Source organism: Nelumbo nucifera, chromosome 2, assembly GCF_055504915.1.
Source record: "Nelumbo nucifera cultivar China Antique chromosome 2, China Antique-T2T, whole genome shotgun sequence".
In the NCBI taxonomy this organism is placed as follows: domain Eukaryota; kingdom Viridiplantae; phylum Streptophyta; class Magnoliopsida; order Proteales; family Nelumbonaceae; genus Nelumbo; species Nelumbo nucifera.
In genome coordinates this window covers 68,268,546-68,284,670 of record NC_142650.1, presented here as the reverse complement: position 1 = coordinate 68,284,670, position 16,125 = coordinate 68,268,546, and the positions used below count along the sequence as shown (strand labels likewise).

Here is a 16,125-nt window from a genome sequence, read left to right as displayed (position 1 = left end):
TTCAAACCGTTTCGAAGACCTAGTGATAACAATGTGAGGAAGAGGAGCTTGGTTGAGGTTGAATCTAAGAAGAGGTGAGTTAGACGGTGGATTGGCATAATCATGAAAACAAGTGGAAAACGGTAGGGTGTTTCTTCTCCAAATCCACTGAAATAGTTGGGGGAGATTTATCAAGTTGAGTTGGTGGGAAGGTACAGGCAAAATGCACAGCATTTGTATTCTGGAGGAAGCGAGCATAACTAGTTAGAAGAGTTTTCAACAAACTTTGAAGAGTTTGTTACCCTCCAAGGAGACTCAATGCATAGTTTTGCCTTCGCATAGAGTTTCCCACTTCTGGAAAATGGAAGAAGCAGAGTAATGGCAGGAGGAATGACACATATCTCGATAGTCCCAACAGTTAAGCCCACTCAGTAAATACAACATTACAACCTGTACCCCTTCTACCTGTACTCCACTTTACTCTCAAGCTACCAGTCTTGCACTTTTCTCACAAACCTTGGGTGGAGAAGCCACATGTTTTCAAACCTAAAAGGTGAGGGTCCACCTCCTGTCCTTTCTTGGGCTAGGCTAATAGGGCAATGGTCCAGAGTGTGTCTGGGTAAGGCTCTAGCTACCACTACCCTCCAGCTATTCTCCCACTTTGAGGAGAACAAAGAATCTATCCAACTTAGAACAAAGGGGTTCAAACTGAAAAGTTGGTCAAGTGAATCTGGCTTGCAACAAGATCAAATCTCTCAACTCAAAAGCCTCTATTAACTGGTTTAACTTCCTCATACTCATGGTCATACCATCATTGTATGGTTGGGTCTATTTGACTCATGGGAAAATCTAATTACATCAAAGCACCCCCCCCCCCCCCGCCCCCCCCAAAAAAAGAGAAAAATAACCTAGACACCTTCCTTGAGACCTCTAATGGCTGCTAGTTCCTCCCACTGTAACCCATCTCTCTCCTTTTCAGTTTGGTTGACACTAAAAATTTTCCATTCAGCTCCTCCAAGTATTCCATTTCTTCATTTTTCTACAAAGTTAGGATACCACCTGATGCTCCCAAGATTGTGTAAAAGCCCAACTTATTCCTCTTGTTACTAAATACTTCTTAGCCATCTTCTATCCACTTTGGACAGTTTCATTTCTTGTATCATAACCATGGATTTTCCTTTCTAAGCACAACCCTTATTACCCTTCCTTTTCTTTCTCACCCCAATCCTCCTACATTCCAGCTAAGTATCTTCACGTGAAAGCCTTTTTGAGAGTAATTATTTCACCTCACTCACTTTTGCCTCTTTTTTTCCTTTCTTACACTGCCACCCTTATCATGCTCAATATCACTCCTAAGTCTTTCTACTCCACTCCTCTTCCTCCCAATCTTTCCTGCTTCCCCTTTACTTTTGTTTCTTTTTGTTGTGCACCCCCTTTGTTAAAAGTCTTTTCTTTGCCACTCCTCTTACTGAGTTTCTTTTCCTTTACACTCCTCATCAAGATTTTCTCTGTCTGTCCTTACCCTGCCCTAGTTTGTGATGTTTCCCTCCAAGTCCTCAGTTGATCTATTCTGCATCTTTGCCTCCATTAGGCCACTTAACGAATCTAACACTAGTCTCCAAATCCTCTTACTCTTTGGTTCATCCCCACCTTATCCATTTTTCCCAACACGTGTTCTCCAACGATTTAGGACTGGCGGCAATTTGCTGGGAACTGGTCTCACCTGCAGGCAAGACAAGAGTAGGATCACATGCATGGTTAGATGGTTAGTATCAAAAACCAAATCAGGGGTAGATATACTGTGTGCTTAGTTTTTCCAAATTGCCAAGTAAAGGCTATTCCATGCCAAGAAAGGGGCTGATACTGGAAACATTCTCATCAGCTTCACCCTTGGGTGGACTTTTTACTGAAGTTATAGGGTTCTAAGAAGGCTAATTCAAAGAAATGCTGCAAATCTCTTTGTTGTAATCCTGCCAGATTCAAATTGGTTCGGAAGCCTGTGGTGGGGGAGAATGCCATGACCCTGACAAACAAATCGAAAGTTCTACAGGACGGTAAGGGAAGTTTCAAACATTGATAGTGATTGGGAGGACCCACATGAGGAGAAGGATGTAGAAGTGGAACAGCTGTTGAGTATTGGAAGTATCGATTCCACAAAAGCCTGTAAGTTGTTGGAGGACAAAACTTTGGGTATAGAACTTCTTTTTGGAGATCCCTCAAGCACTGATTCTTCAAAGTCGAAAGGAGTTAAGGCTTGGTGTTTCTAATTCTGTTGGTGAGAAAGCTTCCCTTGTGGCTTGAAAAGAGCAAGATTTACGATCAGATTAGGCACAAGATCAGGGTGTCTGTACGTGGGACCTTGGATTCACTATGGAGCCAAGTGTAGAAGTACAAGAGGAATAGTCCGAAGGTGCAACCTATTGTCCAGAAGAGGAGAAGAGAAGAGAGAAGAGAGGAGAGATTTGAGAGACAAAAATCAAAGCTGGTGGTGCCAGCTTTAGTATTTAACTATTTATATTAGGGAAAACATAAATAAACATATAAAAAAAGAGAAAATTTAGTACCCCTGCGGTACTAAACTAAATATACTAACAACCTTTTAACACTCCTCCTCAAGTTGGGACATAGATGTCAATCATGCCCAACTTGTCACATAAATCATTATGCCACAAGTGATGTATCCCTTTTGTGAAGATGTCTGCATTTTGGTCTACACTTCCCCTTTGACAACTTTTTCTCTGATAAAATGTTTATCTATCTCAATGTGCTTGGTTTTATCATGTAGCACTGAGTTAGCAACAATGTTTATGGTTGTTTTGTTATAACAGTATAAAGTCATAGGTCCATCAACTGTAAATCCTGGCTCACTCAACAAATTTTTTAGCCACATAATTTCAGCCAGTCCATGAGACATTTCCCTATATTCAGCTTCAGTACTAGACCTAGTCACCACATTCTGCTTTTTGCTTCTCCACGTGACTAGGTTCCCTCCCACAAAGGTACATTAGCTGTTGGTAGACTTCCTATCACTTAGTGATCTTGCCCAATCTATATCGATATACCCTTCAGCCTTCAAATGCTCATGCTTTTGGAACAATAAACCTGCTCCTAGAATTTCTTGAGATATTTGAGAATTCTTTCAGCCACTTAGCCTACTTTAAGGTGGGTGGTCTTAGGGGCATGCATGAATTGACCAAGAACACCCACTACATAAGCAATGTCTGGCCAAGTCATAGATAGATATAGCAATCTTCCTACAAGCCTCTGAAATTGCTTCACATCCTTGATGAATTCACCTTGACAATCACCTAATTTGTGATTAGGATCAATAGGAGAATCAACAGGTTTCACTTCCAATATTCCTGTATCCTGTAACAAATCTAAGACATACTTTCTCTAGGAAATGAAGATACCCTTTTGTGAGCGGGCAACTTCAATTCCAAGAAAGTACCTTAAAAGGACCTAGATCTTTTACCTTAAAATGAGTAGCAAGAAATCCCTTCAACTTTTGAATTTCATCTTTTCAATCACTATTAATAACTATATCATCAACATGACAGCATACACTATCAAGGCTGCAATTTTTCTTTCTCCTCTTTTCACAAACAATGTGTGATCAGATTGACACTACTTGTAGCCTCTTTGTTGAACAACATGAAGCCTGCTGAACCAGGCTCTTGGTGATTGTTTCAGGCCATATAGTGACTTCTTCAACCTGCACACTTTTTGTTCATGACCTTGAGCCTGGAAACCAGGGGGTTGTACCATGTAAACTTCCTCTTCAAGATCACCATTTAGAAATACATTCTTGATATCTAGTTGATGATGGTCCCAATCAAGGATAGTGACTAAAGAGAAAAGGACTCTAATGGAGTTCATCTTAGCAACCGATGCAAAAATTTCTACATAATCCACTCCATACACTTGTGTAAACCCTTTTGCCACTAAATGAGCTTTATACCGCTCCATTATGCCATCAACCCTATGTTTTATTGTAAAAACCCATTTACATCCAAATGGTACCTTCCCCTTAGGAAGATCCACCAATTTCTATGTGCCATTTTTATGCAATGCATTAATTTCTTCCTTCATTGCATCTGTCCATTCATGTACCAACATAACTTTTGCCACATTCTTAGGAATAGGAACCTTGTCAATGGAAGAAAGGAAGGCCAGAAAGGAAGGTGAAATGTTCTCATAGGAAACAAAATGGGAAATGGGATGTTTAGTAGTGCAAGACCGAATACCCTTCCGATGAGCAATAGGAAGGTCAAGGTCATTAGCAATGGAGGTATCAATAGCAGTAGGGTCAAAAACATCAATGGGAATCAAGGTACCTAGTTGGGTAGGATGCACCCCCTGGAGAATTTGATGGCATTGGTGGTACAACTTCTAGATGCTCCACAACTCTTGAACTCGGTTGGCCTTTGTGACGATGAAAGGAAACATGGGAGGGAGGAGGATCATGAAGAGGAGGGAGCTGAACCTGTTTTTCCTCATTCCTATACTCCCCCTGAGGAGAAACTGGAAAGAAAGGCTCACTCTCAAAGAAAGAGATCCATATAAATATAGTATTTTCGAGAGACGGGACCAAAGCACCTGTACCTGTTCTGAGTTGTGGGGTACCCCAAGAAGATACAAGGAATAGCACGCGGATTTAATTTTCCATGGGTGGGTGACAGGTTTTGATCAAAACAGTGACAACCAAATACACATGGAGGAATAGAAAAAAAGGGAGCCTTGGGAAATATGAGCTGATGTGGGGCTTTGCACTCTAACCATCGAGAGGGCATGCGATTAATGAGATAAGCAACACAAAGGATAGCCTCAAGCCAAAAACTTTTTGGGACATTCATATGAATTAGTAACCCCCGAGCCACTTCAAGAAGATGGTGGTTCTTTCTTTCAGCAACACCATTTTGTTGGGGTGTTCGGGCACATAAGCTATGGTGGAGTGATCCACACAAAGCAATGAACTTCGTGAGGTCATTATAAAAGTACTCTTTGGCATTATCAGATTGGAAGACTTGGGTTTCAGTTTGAAATTGGGTGAAGATCATTCGTTGGAAATCTTGGATAATTTTTGGTACTTCATCCCTAGGTTGCATGGGATACACCCATGTGTATCTGGAATAATCATCAATAAAAGTAATAAAATACTTGTAGCCACTCTCAGATGGTAAAGTAATAGGGCCCCAAACATCAGAATGGAAAGGAAATTCAGGTTTATTATTCCTTGAAGAAAAATGAGTTCTACAATGCTTAATTGACAAGTTTGACATATAAACTCTGACACTGACATTGACTTAAAGAACTCTAGAAACACAATTTTTAAGGACTCAAAAGATAAATGGCCAAGATGATTGTGCCATAAATAGACCTGACTCTTACTTGACTAACTCTTAGATTCTGTGGTTGCAAGACCAACCTTTATTCTCCAGCATGTAGAGTCCACCCATCATACATCCTCTACCAATCGTCTTCCCCAAGGCCAAATCCTGAATCACACAATAAGAAGGGAAAAAAGGTCGCTGAACAGTTTAATGAATTTGTGATACTAGTAACAAAAAACAAATTAATAGGGAATTTTGGAAGTCCCTGATGACCTTTTTAATTCTCTTTACTAACTTGGTAGCTGCCTTGAAAACTGAGAGTAAAAGAGGAAAGTTTAGGAATATGGATTTCAAAAATATAGCCTTTTATGTTTCACATGGTAGTATTGACATTGTTTTTTTATCCCTGGAATTGAGTGTTGTGTGGTGATATTTCTAGTTTTGTCTTTGACCTTTATTTTTTGCCTGTGTTTTACTAATTTGACTTGGAACAATAGGTACCTGAATGAACAAATAGCTACCAAACAACGGTCAGATAATTCCAGGGGGGTGTATGTATTTTCTGATATGAACCCTTACGTTGGCCATCCCAATCCATTGAAAGAAGGGCAGGAGCTGTTTCGTAAGGGCCTCTTGAGTGAAGCTGTTCTTGCATTAGAGGCTGAAGTTTTAAAGAACCCTGATAATGCAGAAGGTTGGAGGTTACTTGGAATAGCACATGCAGAAAATGATGATGATCAACAGGTTATGCTATTTTCCAGACCTTAAGCTATATTTAGAACAGCACCTGTATCACTGTAACAGCTTTTTGGATTTGTAACCTCACTTAGCCTACTATAATGTTATTCTGCTCCTACTTTTATCTCAGCCTTGTAAGATACTTTGTTCCCCTCCCTCCTTTTTCTCTAGTATGGTTACACTATTGCATAAAGATTTTATTTCAATTTGGGATGCAACTTGGGTGGGCTTGATTTGTACCTTTGTTAAATTTTGTAAGGGCCTGGCGTCCTTGGCCCAAATGCAGTGGAAAATTGTCAAATTCGGTAACCTAGTTTCACCCCTATTTTCAATGTCAGCATTCTTATAGTTTTAACATTGGCGAATGACTATTTGATGTACTAGCTCAATCTTTTCAAGATCTTATTATTATGATTGTTTGAACTGTTACTTATACATTCCCCTTTTGTGATGAGTAAAATTCCTCTTGCTGCAGGCTATTGCATCGATGATGCGTGCACAGGAGGTAGATCCAACAAACTTGGAAGTGCTTCTTGCTCTTGGAGTGAGTCACACTAATGGTATGTGGTTAACCCCTCTACTAATTCAGGAAGTATAAAATTTCAAGTGCCTCTAGATAATCTTTTAGCAGGAACATGCTTTTCTTTTTGTTATAATGGGCCTCTGCATTTGACAACTTCTTTTTGCTTTTATTGGATATGCAGCGTGAAAGTGTAAAATCAAAACCAGAGTAAATCATAATGCAAGAAAACACACATGCTTGTGCACACACAAGAAGACTTAATGTCGTTTGACAAGGGTTGTCTATGCCCACAGATGAACCCCTGCAAAATGCACTTCAATTTCAATGTAGGTGTTAAATAAGATCACAAAAGTACCTCTGTGTGAAAGGTGTATGTCAAATTTTACCTTTGTTTTGGCCTTGGGGAACCTGTTCTCACTAAGTGTTTATATTATATCCTTAAAGTACAAGACATCTGCACAACAGAAAGATTAGTTCTTTTCCCGTTGGCATGAAATAAAAGAACAGTTGAAGGAAAAAATATATAATCTTCTTTGTTAAATGGAGGTAAACGGTGCACCAGAGGAGGAGAAAACCCAAATTGGATGAACAACAATAACCACAAAAAGATTGGCCTAGAAGGCATAACTCTTTCCAACTATATCTTTGCTATATGATATGCTAAAGAGTTTGGAGATCTAGGAATCCATCTGCACAAAAAAGCAAATCATTCTGGCTGCCAATGATCTTTATTCCTTTAGACTTGGTATGTGCTTAAGTTCCCGAGTGACCTTTGCTGGCTCTAGCATACAACCACTGACCACCTCTAGTCACTTCTTGATACTCTTATAACCTCTAGTCACCTCAGCTCTAGTGGAGTTCCCATTATCTTATGGATTCTCCATTGCCTAAAGCCTTTGGGTCGGGTTCCAAAACATTGCATGTGATCAACGCAAATGCCCACATGGTTAATCTGACATGACATGTGGCTGCTGAATTCTGCCATGTCAGCCACTACGATGGGTACAACTGCCATGTGTAAATTATTCAACATACCAACTGATGGACAAGAAATTATTCGATATGCCAATTTTACCTTACCTTTTTCAAAAATTACCTTACCTTCTTCGAGGGTCCAAGAAGGAAAAAAGACCTGTCTAAGATGCTGGTAGCCAAAGTAGAGCAAGGGGTTCCAGACTAGAGGAAGATTGCAGAGTTGGTAAGTAGAGGGTTAAAACTAAAGGGAACAATGATCTTCACACCTTTTGAAAATCGTAAAGCTCTCATTGGTTTGGCTGAAGAAGAGTTGGATATGGGATCTGTAAATCTACGGTCGTCTTATGGTAGTATTTTGATTTCGAGTTGGTCCCCCCTATCCAATGCAAAGCCTCTGTGTATTGAAGATGGTGCAAGTCACTGTTAGAATTGCCGGACTTCCTTTCCATCTTTGGAAACAAGATGTTTTCTCATCCATCTCCTCAATTTGTGGAGGGAAACTAGTGGGAGTCTTTACATTCGATCTACATTTAGCAGCTATACTTTTTCAATGGTGTGAAGCCAGAAGACATAGATAGGTTGGTGGAAATCCAGACTAATAATCACTTTTATTTAGTATGGCTTGCAACTTCCATTGAAGCAAACCTTTGGAAGAAGGCTAGAAGAACGGAAGATTGAGAGATTGAAGACGACTGGCTACGTGGCAAAGCAGAACTGGACCTTTTTAGAATTTCTGAGAAGTTTCCTTCAAAGGAGAAGATTGGACCAGGCGGTGAAAAAGAGGGAGGGAGAGCCTTAGAAAGGGTTGCAGAGGTTGCATGTTTGTTCACAGACTCTCAGCTACAAGGTAGGCGAAGAGCCCAACCCAAGTCACGTTTGTCTGTTGAGATGGAGCATTTAATGCCTAGTTTAGAGTTGGAGCCACCCCCGGTCTAGGCGTCTAGTACTGTTGAGCCAGGTTCTATTGAACCGGTAAGGGAAGCCTTAACTTGAGTGAGCTCCATTGGGTCAGTGGGCATTGAGCTGCTGAGTTGGTAATATTGAAATTGGTCTTGCTTGTCCTAGATAATGAGATGGACTGAATGAATCAAGAGGTGGGCCACTTGTTGGTAGGCTTGATAAGGCCAAAAAGGTGACCGAGCCACTTGGTACTTTAAATAAACAGTAAACACGTGAGAGGGAGGTGTGTGTGCAGGTTGATGGACCTTTATTCGGGTCTCCCTTCATCTTCTTTTATTCTTTCTGCGAGAGCAAGCCCGCAGTGGAGAAGACTCTTAAGCAGAACCTTGAGTGGAAAGAGAAAAAAGGTTGTCTTTGACGCTGAAAAGGAGGTCTGTAGATTTCAAAAAGTCCCTCTCTTCAAAGCTTAAAGGAATGAAGGTGGCTTTCACTAGGTGTGGTGATTTGAGTAGCTTGGGTATTGCCGAGGAGGATTCTCTCCCAATGGAGAACCAGGGGCAGGCTAAGGAGGACTGTGATTTAGATTCTTTGGAGCCCTTGAACAAAAATCCAGCTCTTGGCTTTTTGACTGAGGTGAGCTGTTGCGATTCAGCAAGAGATACTATAGGAGAGCTGCAGTTGGATACACAGAACAACAAGACAGAGCAAGAGAAGCAATTAGGGCAGGAACTTGTAAACAACTTTAGGGAGGAAAACCAGGAGAGCTTTACTCTAATGAATAAGGTAAAAACGAATTCTATCTTGAAAGATTTAGTTGTGAACTTGTGACTTCTGCTGCCAGTGAACTAAAGATGGCAAAAGAGGGAAAGTGTTCACTAGGACAAGGATTTTCACCAGATCACCCCACTATCACACATGTTATTATTGGAAAATTAGGAGTGGATTTAGGAAGAAAAAGAGAAAAGCTTGTTAGAAAGAAACTTCAGATCCTTGAGTTTTGAGGTTGGGTTAAGAAAGTGTTCCATTGGCTGAAGGAAGGAATTTTTGGGGATGGCCCTTGTAGTAAATTCAAGAGAACATATAAGAGAAAGATTGTGAAGACTAAACAAAAGAATAGTGCCAGAAGTAGCACCCATGACAAGGCAAAGACTGAGGTTGAAAACGTGGTTGTGTGACGACCCCATATAGACAATTTAGAAAGACCCATACAAAGAAAGGTGAAAGGAAGTTGGTTTGGGGGAAAATAACATAGACGAAGAGAATTCATCAAAAAAAAAACAAAAACATAGACGAAGAGAAGTTAACTGGGAAAAAGGAGGAGGTCTTAGAGGAAGATGGACAGAGTTAGAAAGGTACAGATATGGACAAGGTAATGGAAAATGCAGTTCAAGTGAACAAGGCTTTAGGTCTGGTGGTGTTGGGGGGGGGATGACAAAGAGGCTGTTCAAGGAAATGGAGGAAAGGTATTCGGTGAGTGAAGAAAGATCTGTGGAAGGTTCCTGAGGACTATATTAGTTTAAGGGCTATTTTGGGGCAGGGCCTATTAAAGGTTTTGGGTCTTATCTAGGTTCAGGGTCTTGCTTTGCTTTTCTGGTCTATTTAAAGGGTTTGGGTCCTTCTATTCTGTAATTAAATTCTAGGGTTGAGGGGTTGTGTTTCAGTGGGCCTTGGCTGTTATTTGGGGGGTGATATCTTGTCACCTGCTTGTGTATTCTCTTTGCTCTGTCTCTCTCCCGCTCTTTTTTAATAAAAGTTTTATTTTTATTTATTACAAAAAAAATTACTTCTTTTACCTCTTATTCACATAGAGAGCATGAGCTCAAGGCTGGTGTAGGTGACATGTCTTTCTGATGTATAAGAACTTGATGGGTGGGCCTGGGCTGGTGGGCTTGGGATCCTATTAGCTCCCCCTCCTTGGAACCAACCTTGTTCTCAAGGTTGAGATTAGGAAATTATTGCTTCAGAGTGGAGTAATCCTCCCAGGTGGCTTCTTCTCTGCGTAGATGAGTCCAGGTTACCTTAATTTGCTTAGTGAAGTGTTTACCGACCTTGACCCATCGCCAGCCAATTACCTCTTTAGGTTCAGCCCAGAGCTCTCCTTCGTCGTTGAACTCAGGCAAGAGTGGACTGATAGGAATAGCTGGGTTCAGATTCTGCTTTAGCAAACTAATGTGAAACACAGGGTGCAACCGGATAGTGATTGGTAGGTCCAATCTGTATGCAATCGCGCCAATGTGCTTGAGGATTGTATAAGGACCATTAGAATTGAGGGGCCACCATTTTTTAGTCTCTCCGGGCCACAAGTGTCTGCCTGTAAGGCTGAAGCTTGAGGTAAACAGATTCTCCAACCTTGAACTCGACCAGCTGGTGCTTCTCATCATATCTTGCCTTCATCAATTGCTGAGTCTGGTGCAAATGGGCCTTGAGGGATGAATGATCTCTTCCTGGTTTATTAGCTGTTCTTCAACCTCATTAAGGATGGATCCCCTCTCATATGGCAGCAATGAGGGAGTATCCCTTCCATATAACTCCTTGAAGGGGCTCATTCCCATAGAGATGTGAAATGTGGGTATTATATCAATACTTGATCAAAGGTAACCATTTGACCCATTGGAAAGGGTGGTAATTGGTTGAATGTTTAAGAGATGTGCCTTGGACCCTGAAGAATTCGGCCCAGAATTTACTCATGAAAGTTGCATCCCGATCTGAAAGTATGGACTGTGGGGTCCCATGGAGTCAAGCCACTGCTTGGACAAAAACCCAAGCCACCTCAGCCATTGTATATGGGTGGGGTAATGCAATGAAGTGGCTGTATTTAGAGGGTTTGTCCATAACCACTAAGATGACAGACTTTCCTGCTGAGACTAGCAGCCCAATAACAAAGTCTAAATTAATGTCATCCTACACTTGGGTTGGAATGGGCAATGGTTGTAAAAGCCCAACTAGTGTTTGAGTGTCATATTTGTAGCGTCGACAGACTGAACACCTCCAGAACTGTGTCACATTCCAGCCCAATAGAAATGCTGGTGGAGCCTCTTGTAGGTTCTCATAACCCCGGAATGTCCTCCCCCTGGTGAATCATGGAAATGTTGTAAGAGTGCCTCAATATGGGTGGAAGCGGAGGGTACTACTAACCTTCATCTATAGAACAAATCAGCCCCAATCACCTTGTATCCAGGCATGGACAAAGGATCAGCATACCACTTATCTCTCTTCTGAGCAATCACTGGGTCCAGATGGGCTTCTTATCTAAGCTCCTTTCATCAATGGGTATGTAGGACTGGAAACTGCTAACTAGTTAAACTTATGGACCCATGATAAGGCAACTGCAACTTGGCTAGAGGCACTGGGCATGCACTCTATTTTGTAATCAAACCTCATCAATTTGTACAACTATTTTTGTTGTTCCGATCTTTGCACTTGTTGTTCCATTAAATGTTTCAAATTGCAATGGTTGGTCCAAATTATAACGGGCCTTCCTAGCAGGTAACTTCTCCATTTGTGAACAACCAAAACTACAACCATTAACTCCTCGTTAAGTGGATTTAAGTTGGGCTTGGGCTAATAAGGCCTTGCTGTGATACGCGAGTGGCTTCCCCTATTGCATCAAGACAACCAAAACTACAATCACCTCCCTTGCGTCCTGCTTCTCAGTGTTACTCACAATAGAGACTTCATAGGGAGGTTGGTTCCACTGCAGCAGAAATCACATCACTTCATGTTGGTTCCTTGGAGACTCCAGATTCAGCTAACACAGATTCGGGTATTCCTCTTAATCCCTTGTTAGGAACTACCTAACTTAGGGACTCTTTTGAGGGAGCCTGCCTCCTGAATGAGAGAGAGAGAGATAGAGAGAGAAAGAGAGATTGTATTCCCAAATCGATAATCCCCTCCTAGCTTCCTTTCCTTGTTTATATAATGCTGTTACAATTCTGTTATACCCACCTCTCCACTTGTCCAGTTTGTTAGTTAGTTTGTTCTAGTGGTTGGTTGTTAGTTACATTCTTTAAAGGCTGGCGTGGCCTTTTCTTGTACACTTGTATTCCCTTTATTTGTGTCTCAACAGTCCCTCCTCCCTTGAAAGCGACATTGCCCTCAAGGTCAAGATGTGGAAATCTATTTTGTAAATCCAAGTAAGGTTCCCGAGTTGCATCCTCAATTGGGAGACCTGACCATACCACCAATGCCTCTGGTTCGATGTGATTCCCTTTGCATATCCACCTGAAATCTGTTCCTTAGGTTCTTGGAAGATCACTAAGAACTTCTGAAGTAGTTGTTGTAGTTGTGTGCGGCCTTCTTCGGATCTGCTTCCTTGGGCTAGAATGGAGTCGTTCCCGTGGGAGTCTATCTGCATTAATATGATGTGGGTTGGGTCTGCTGCCTGTTTCCTTAGGAAGACGAGACTAATGGGTCCTGGACCCTTGGACAGTTGCCCTTGAATATGCACCTGTGAGCTGCCCACTTGAAAATCCATGGTGAGGCGGGCCCAATCACATATCACCGGCCCTAGTTGCCTTAACCATTGGACTCCGAGAACTACATCTGCTCCACTGATTTCCAAGGGGTGCAAATCTACCTCGAACTCATGTCCTTGTATCTTCATCTTTAATTCTGTACTGTCGCACACTAGATTGCTCCCATTAGCTACGTGCACCCGGAAGGCTGTACATGGTTTAGTTGTTTGACCAATGTTTGGGTAATGAAATTGAGAGTGCTGCCACTGTCTATCAGAACTGACACATGGCGCCCTTGTACCAGTCCGGTTACTCTCATAGTTTGAGAAGAAGCAAGACCGGTCAAGGCTTGCAGGGATACTTCCGGGTATTCCTTTGTCCATTGCCCCCATTCTTGGTTGTCCATTGGCTCTTCAATGTCTGTTGATTGCTCGACATATTCGGTTTCAGGTTGAAGGAAGAAAACTTGAGGGATCTTACAGTGATGGCCTGGCCCGAATTTGTCTCCACATGCATAACAAAGGCCCTTTTCCCATCGGGCTTGCATCTCAGCCCAGGTTAACCTCTTGGCTGAGCCGGGGCCTGAACTAGAGTTGGCGTCCTTGCCTGTGATTCCTACTCCTGATCTGGGCTCCGGTTTACCCAAGATACCTGGTTTTGGGTTTGGTATACCTGGTATGATCACAGCTCCCAGAGGTGATTAATCCTTCTTGCCCGATTCAGTTTGTCTTCATGTAGTCAAGCTAATGCTGTTGTTTCAAGAACGGTGGTGGGTTGCATGGCTTTTACCTCCCGCCGCAATTCTTCCCTGAGTCCACCAACAAAACTGTTGACAAGCGCATTTTCTGGCCAGCCTTGCACACGCACAGCTAATCTTTTGAACGCCATCTAATAATCTTGGACGGAGTTGGTCTGTTGTAGGTTAGCGAGGCTTTCATCATAGTTCTCAAAGGCCGAGACTCCAAATCGCATGGTTAAGGCGTCGGTGAAGTCTGCCCATGTGGATCTTGGGTGCGGTCGCCGGTACCACTGGTACCGGACGATCGCCTCTCCTTCCAGGTGTGCAGAAGCTAATGGGACACGATCAGGTCCCTGTGTGTCATGGTAATTGAAGTATCTTTCTGTTCGCAGAAGCCAGGATGTGGGATCTCCCCCTGCGAAGATGGGAAACTCGATTCTTGCTATTCTTGATCCGCTTCGATGATTGGTGTCATTGCGCTCTTCCTGATTCGGCGCAGGTGGTGCCTATGCCAGTCGTTCAAGCAACGATGCAAATCTTTCTTTGATTTCTTTGACGTCAGCCGATATTCTTTGCATTTGTCCTTCCATGTTGTCGACTCTGTTCTCCATTGCGGATGACCTTGTGCTTGGCATTTTGGCTCTGATACCAACTTGTTAGGAACTACCTAACTCAGGGACTCTTTCGAGGGAGCCTGCCTCCTGAATGAGAGAGAGAGATAGATAGATAGAGAGAGAGAGAGAGATTGTATTCCCAAATCGATAATCCCCTCCTAGCTTCCTTTCCTTATTTATATACTGTTGTTACAATTCTGTTATACCCGCCTCTCCACTTGTCCAGTTTGTTCTAGTGATTGGTTGTTAGTTACATTCTTTAAAGGCTGGCGTGACCTTTTCTTGTACACTTGTATTCCCTTTATTTGTGTCTCAACATCCTTCTACTGTTTCAGTTCCCATTGATTCTATTAATCCTATTAATCCTATTACAGATAACCTGGACCTTCCTATTGCCCTTAGAAAAGGGAAGAGAAAGTATACTGCTCATTATATTTCACAGTACTTATCCTACAGTGGACTTTAATTAAGAATCAAACATGGGAGATTGTGGACCTACCAGAGGGCAAGGAGACTGTTGGATGTAGATGGGTTTACACAGTAAAATATAAGGCTGATGGAAGTATAGAAAGGTACAAGGCCAAGCTTGTTGCAAAAGGGTACACACAGACCTATGGCATTGATTATTTAGAGATCTTTGCACTAGTTGCAAAGATGACCTCTGTTTGGATACTTCTTTCTCTTGCTGCCACATACTCTTGGCCCCTGTTTCAACTTGATGTGAAGAATGCTTTCCTGAATTGGGATCTGCAAGAAGAAGTGTATATGGATCTTCCTGCTGGCTTCTACAGTGGTGCTGAAAAGGGAAAGGTATGTAGCATTAAGAAGTCACTTTATGGCTTGAAACAATCTTCCAGAGCATGGTTTGACATGTTCAGGAAGGCCCTGATTGCTTTTGGCTACACTCAGACTCGATCCGATCATACCTTGTTTGTGAAGTGAAGGGGATCCTTGGTGTTAGTCCTAATTGTTTATGTGGATGATATTGTTGTCACAGGGAATGACCTAAGTGAGATTGATTGTCTGAAAAAGAATCTACACAAAGAATTTGAAATTAAGGATCTTGGAGAACTTAGATACTTCTTAGGCATTGAAGTTGCAAGATCAAAACATGGAATTTTTATCTCTCAAAGGAAGTATGTCTTCGATCTTCTTCAAGAAACAGGGAAACTTGGAACAAAGGCAACCAGTACTCCTATTGATCAGAATCATAGGATTAATGCATCAGAAGGTGAGCCAGTAAAGGACATTGGGAGATATCAGAGACTTGTGGGTCGACTGCTATACTTGTGTATGACAAGACCGGACATTTCCTATGTAGTAAGTGTGGTAAGTCAGTACATGCATGCTCCACGAGTCCAACATTGGGAGGCTGTTGACAGGATTCTTACTTATCTAAAGGGACACTCGAGCAGAGGCATATTGCTTGTTGATCATGGACAGTTGAAACTAGAGGCTTATACAGATGCAGATTGGATAGGATGCCTTGATGATAGGAGATCTACTTCAGGAGTATGCACCCTTGTTGGGGGTAACCTTGTCTCGTGAAAGAGTAAGAAACAGACAGTGGTGGCAAGATCAAGTGCTGAAGCTGAATACAGGGCCATGGCACATGGAGTTTCAGAACTTCTCTGGATCCGTTCCCTATTGGGAGTGATTGGTGTACAGGCAGAAGAACCTATGATGCTGTATTGTGATAACCAAGCAGCAATTAACATTGCCCGTAACCCAGTTCAGCATGACAGGACTAAGCACATTGAAGTGGATAGACATTTCATCAGAGAAAGGGTGACTTCTGGGGAAGTTTGTCTCCCATACATTGCTTCTGATCTGCAGCTTGCTGATGTTCTCACAAAAGGTATTGCAAGGA

General features: G+C 42.1%; 1 protein-coding gene across 1 annotated transcript in view; it reads left to right on the top strand.

The window, feature by feature from the left end:
• Nucleotides 1-16,125, top strand: part of PEX5 (peroxin 5) — a 64,230-nt gene that overhangs the window by 37,479 nt on the left and 10,626 nt on the right. Inside the window, exons 9-10 of the mRNA XM_010264765.3 lie at nt 5,810-6,056; nt 6,526-6,610. Of these exons, the coding sequence (XP_010263067.1) occupies nt 5,810-6,056; nt 6,526-6,610 (332 nt within the window). The remainder of the gene's footprint in view (nt 1-5,809; nt 6,057-6,525; nt 6,611-16,125) is intronic.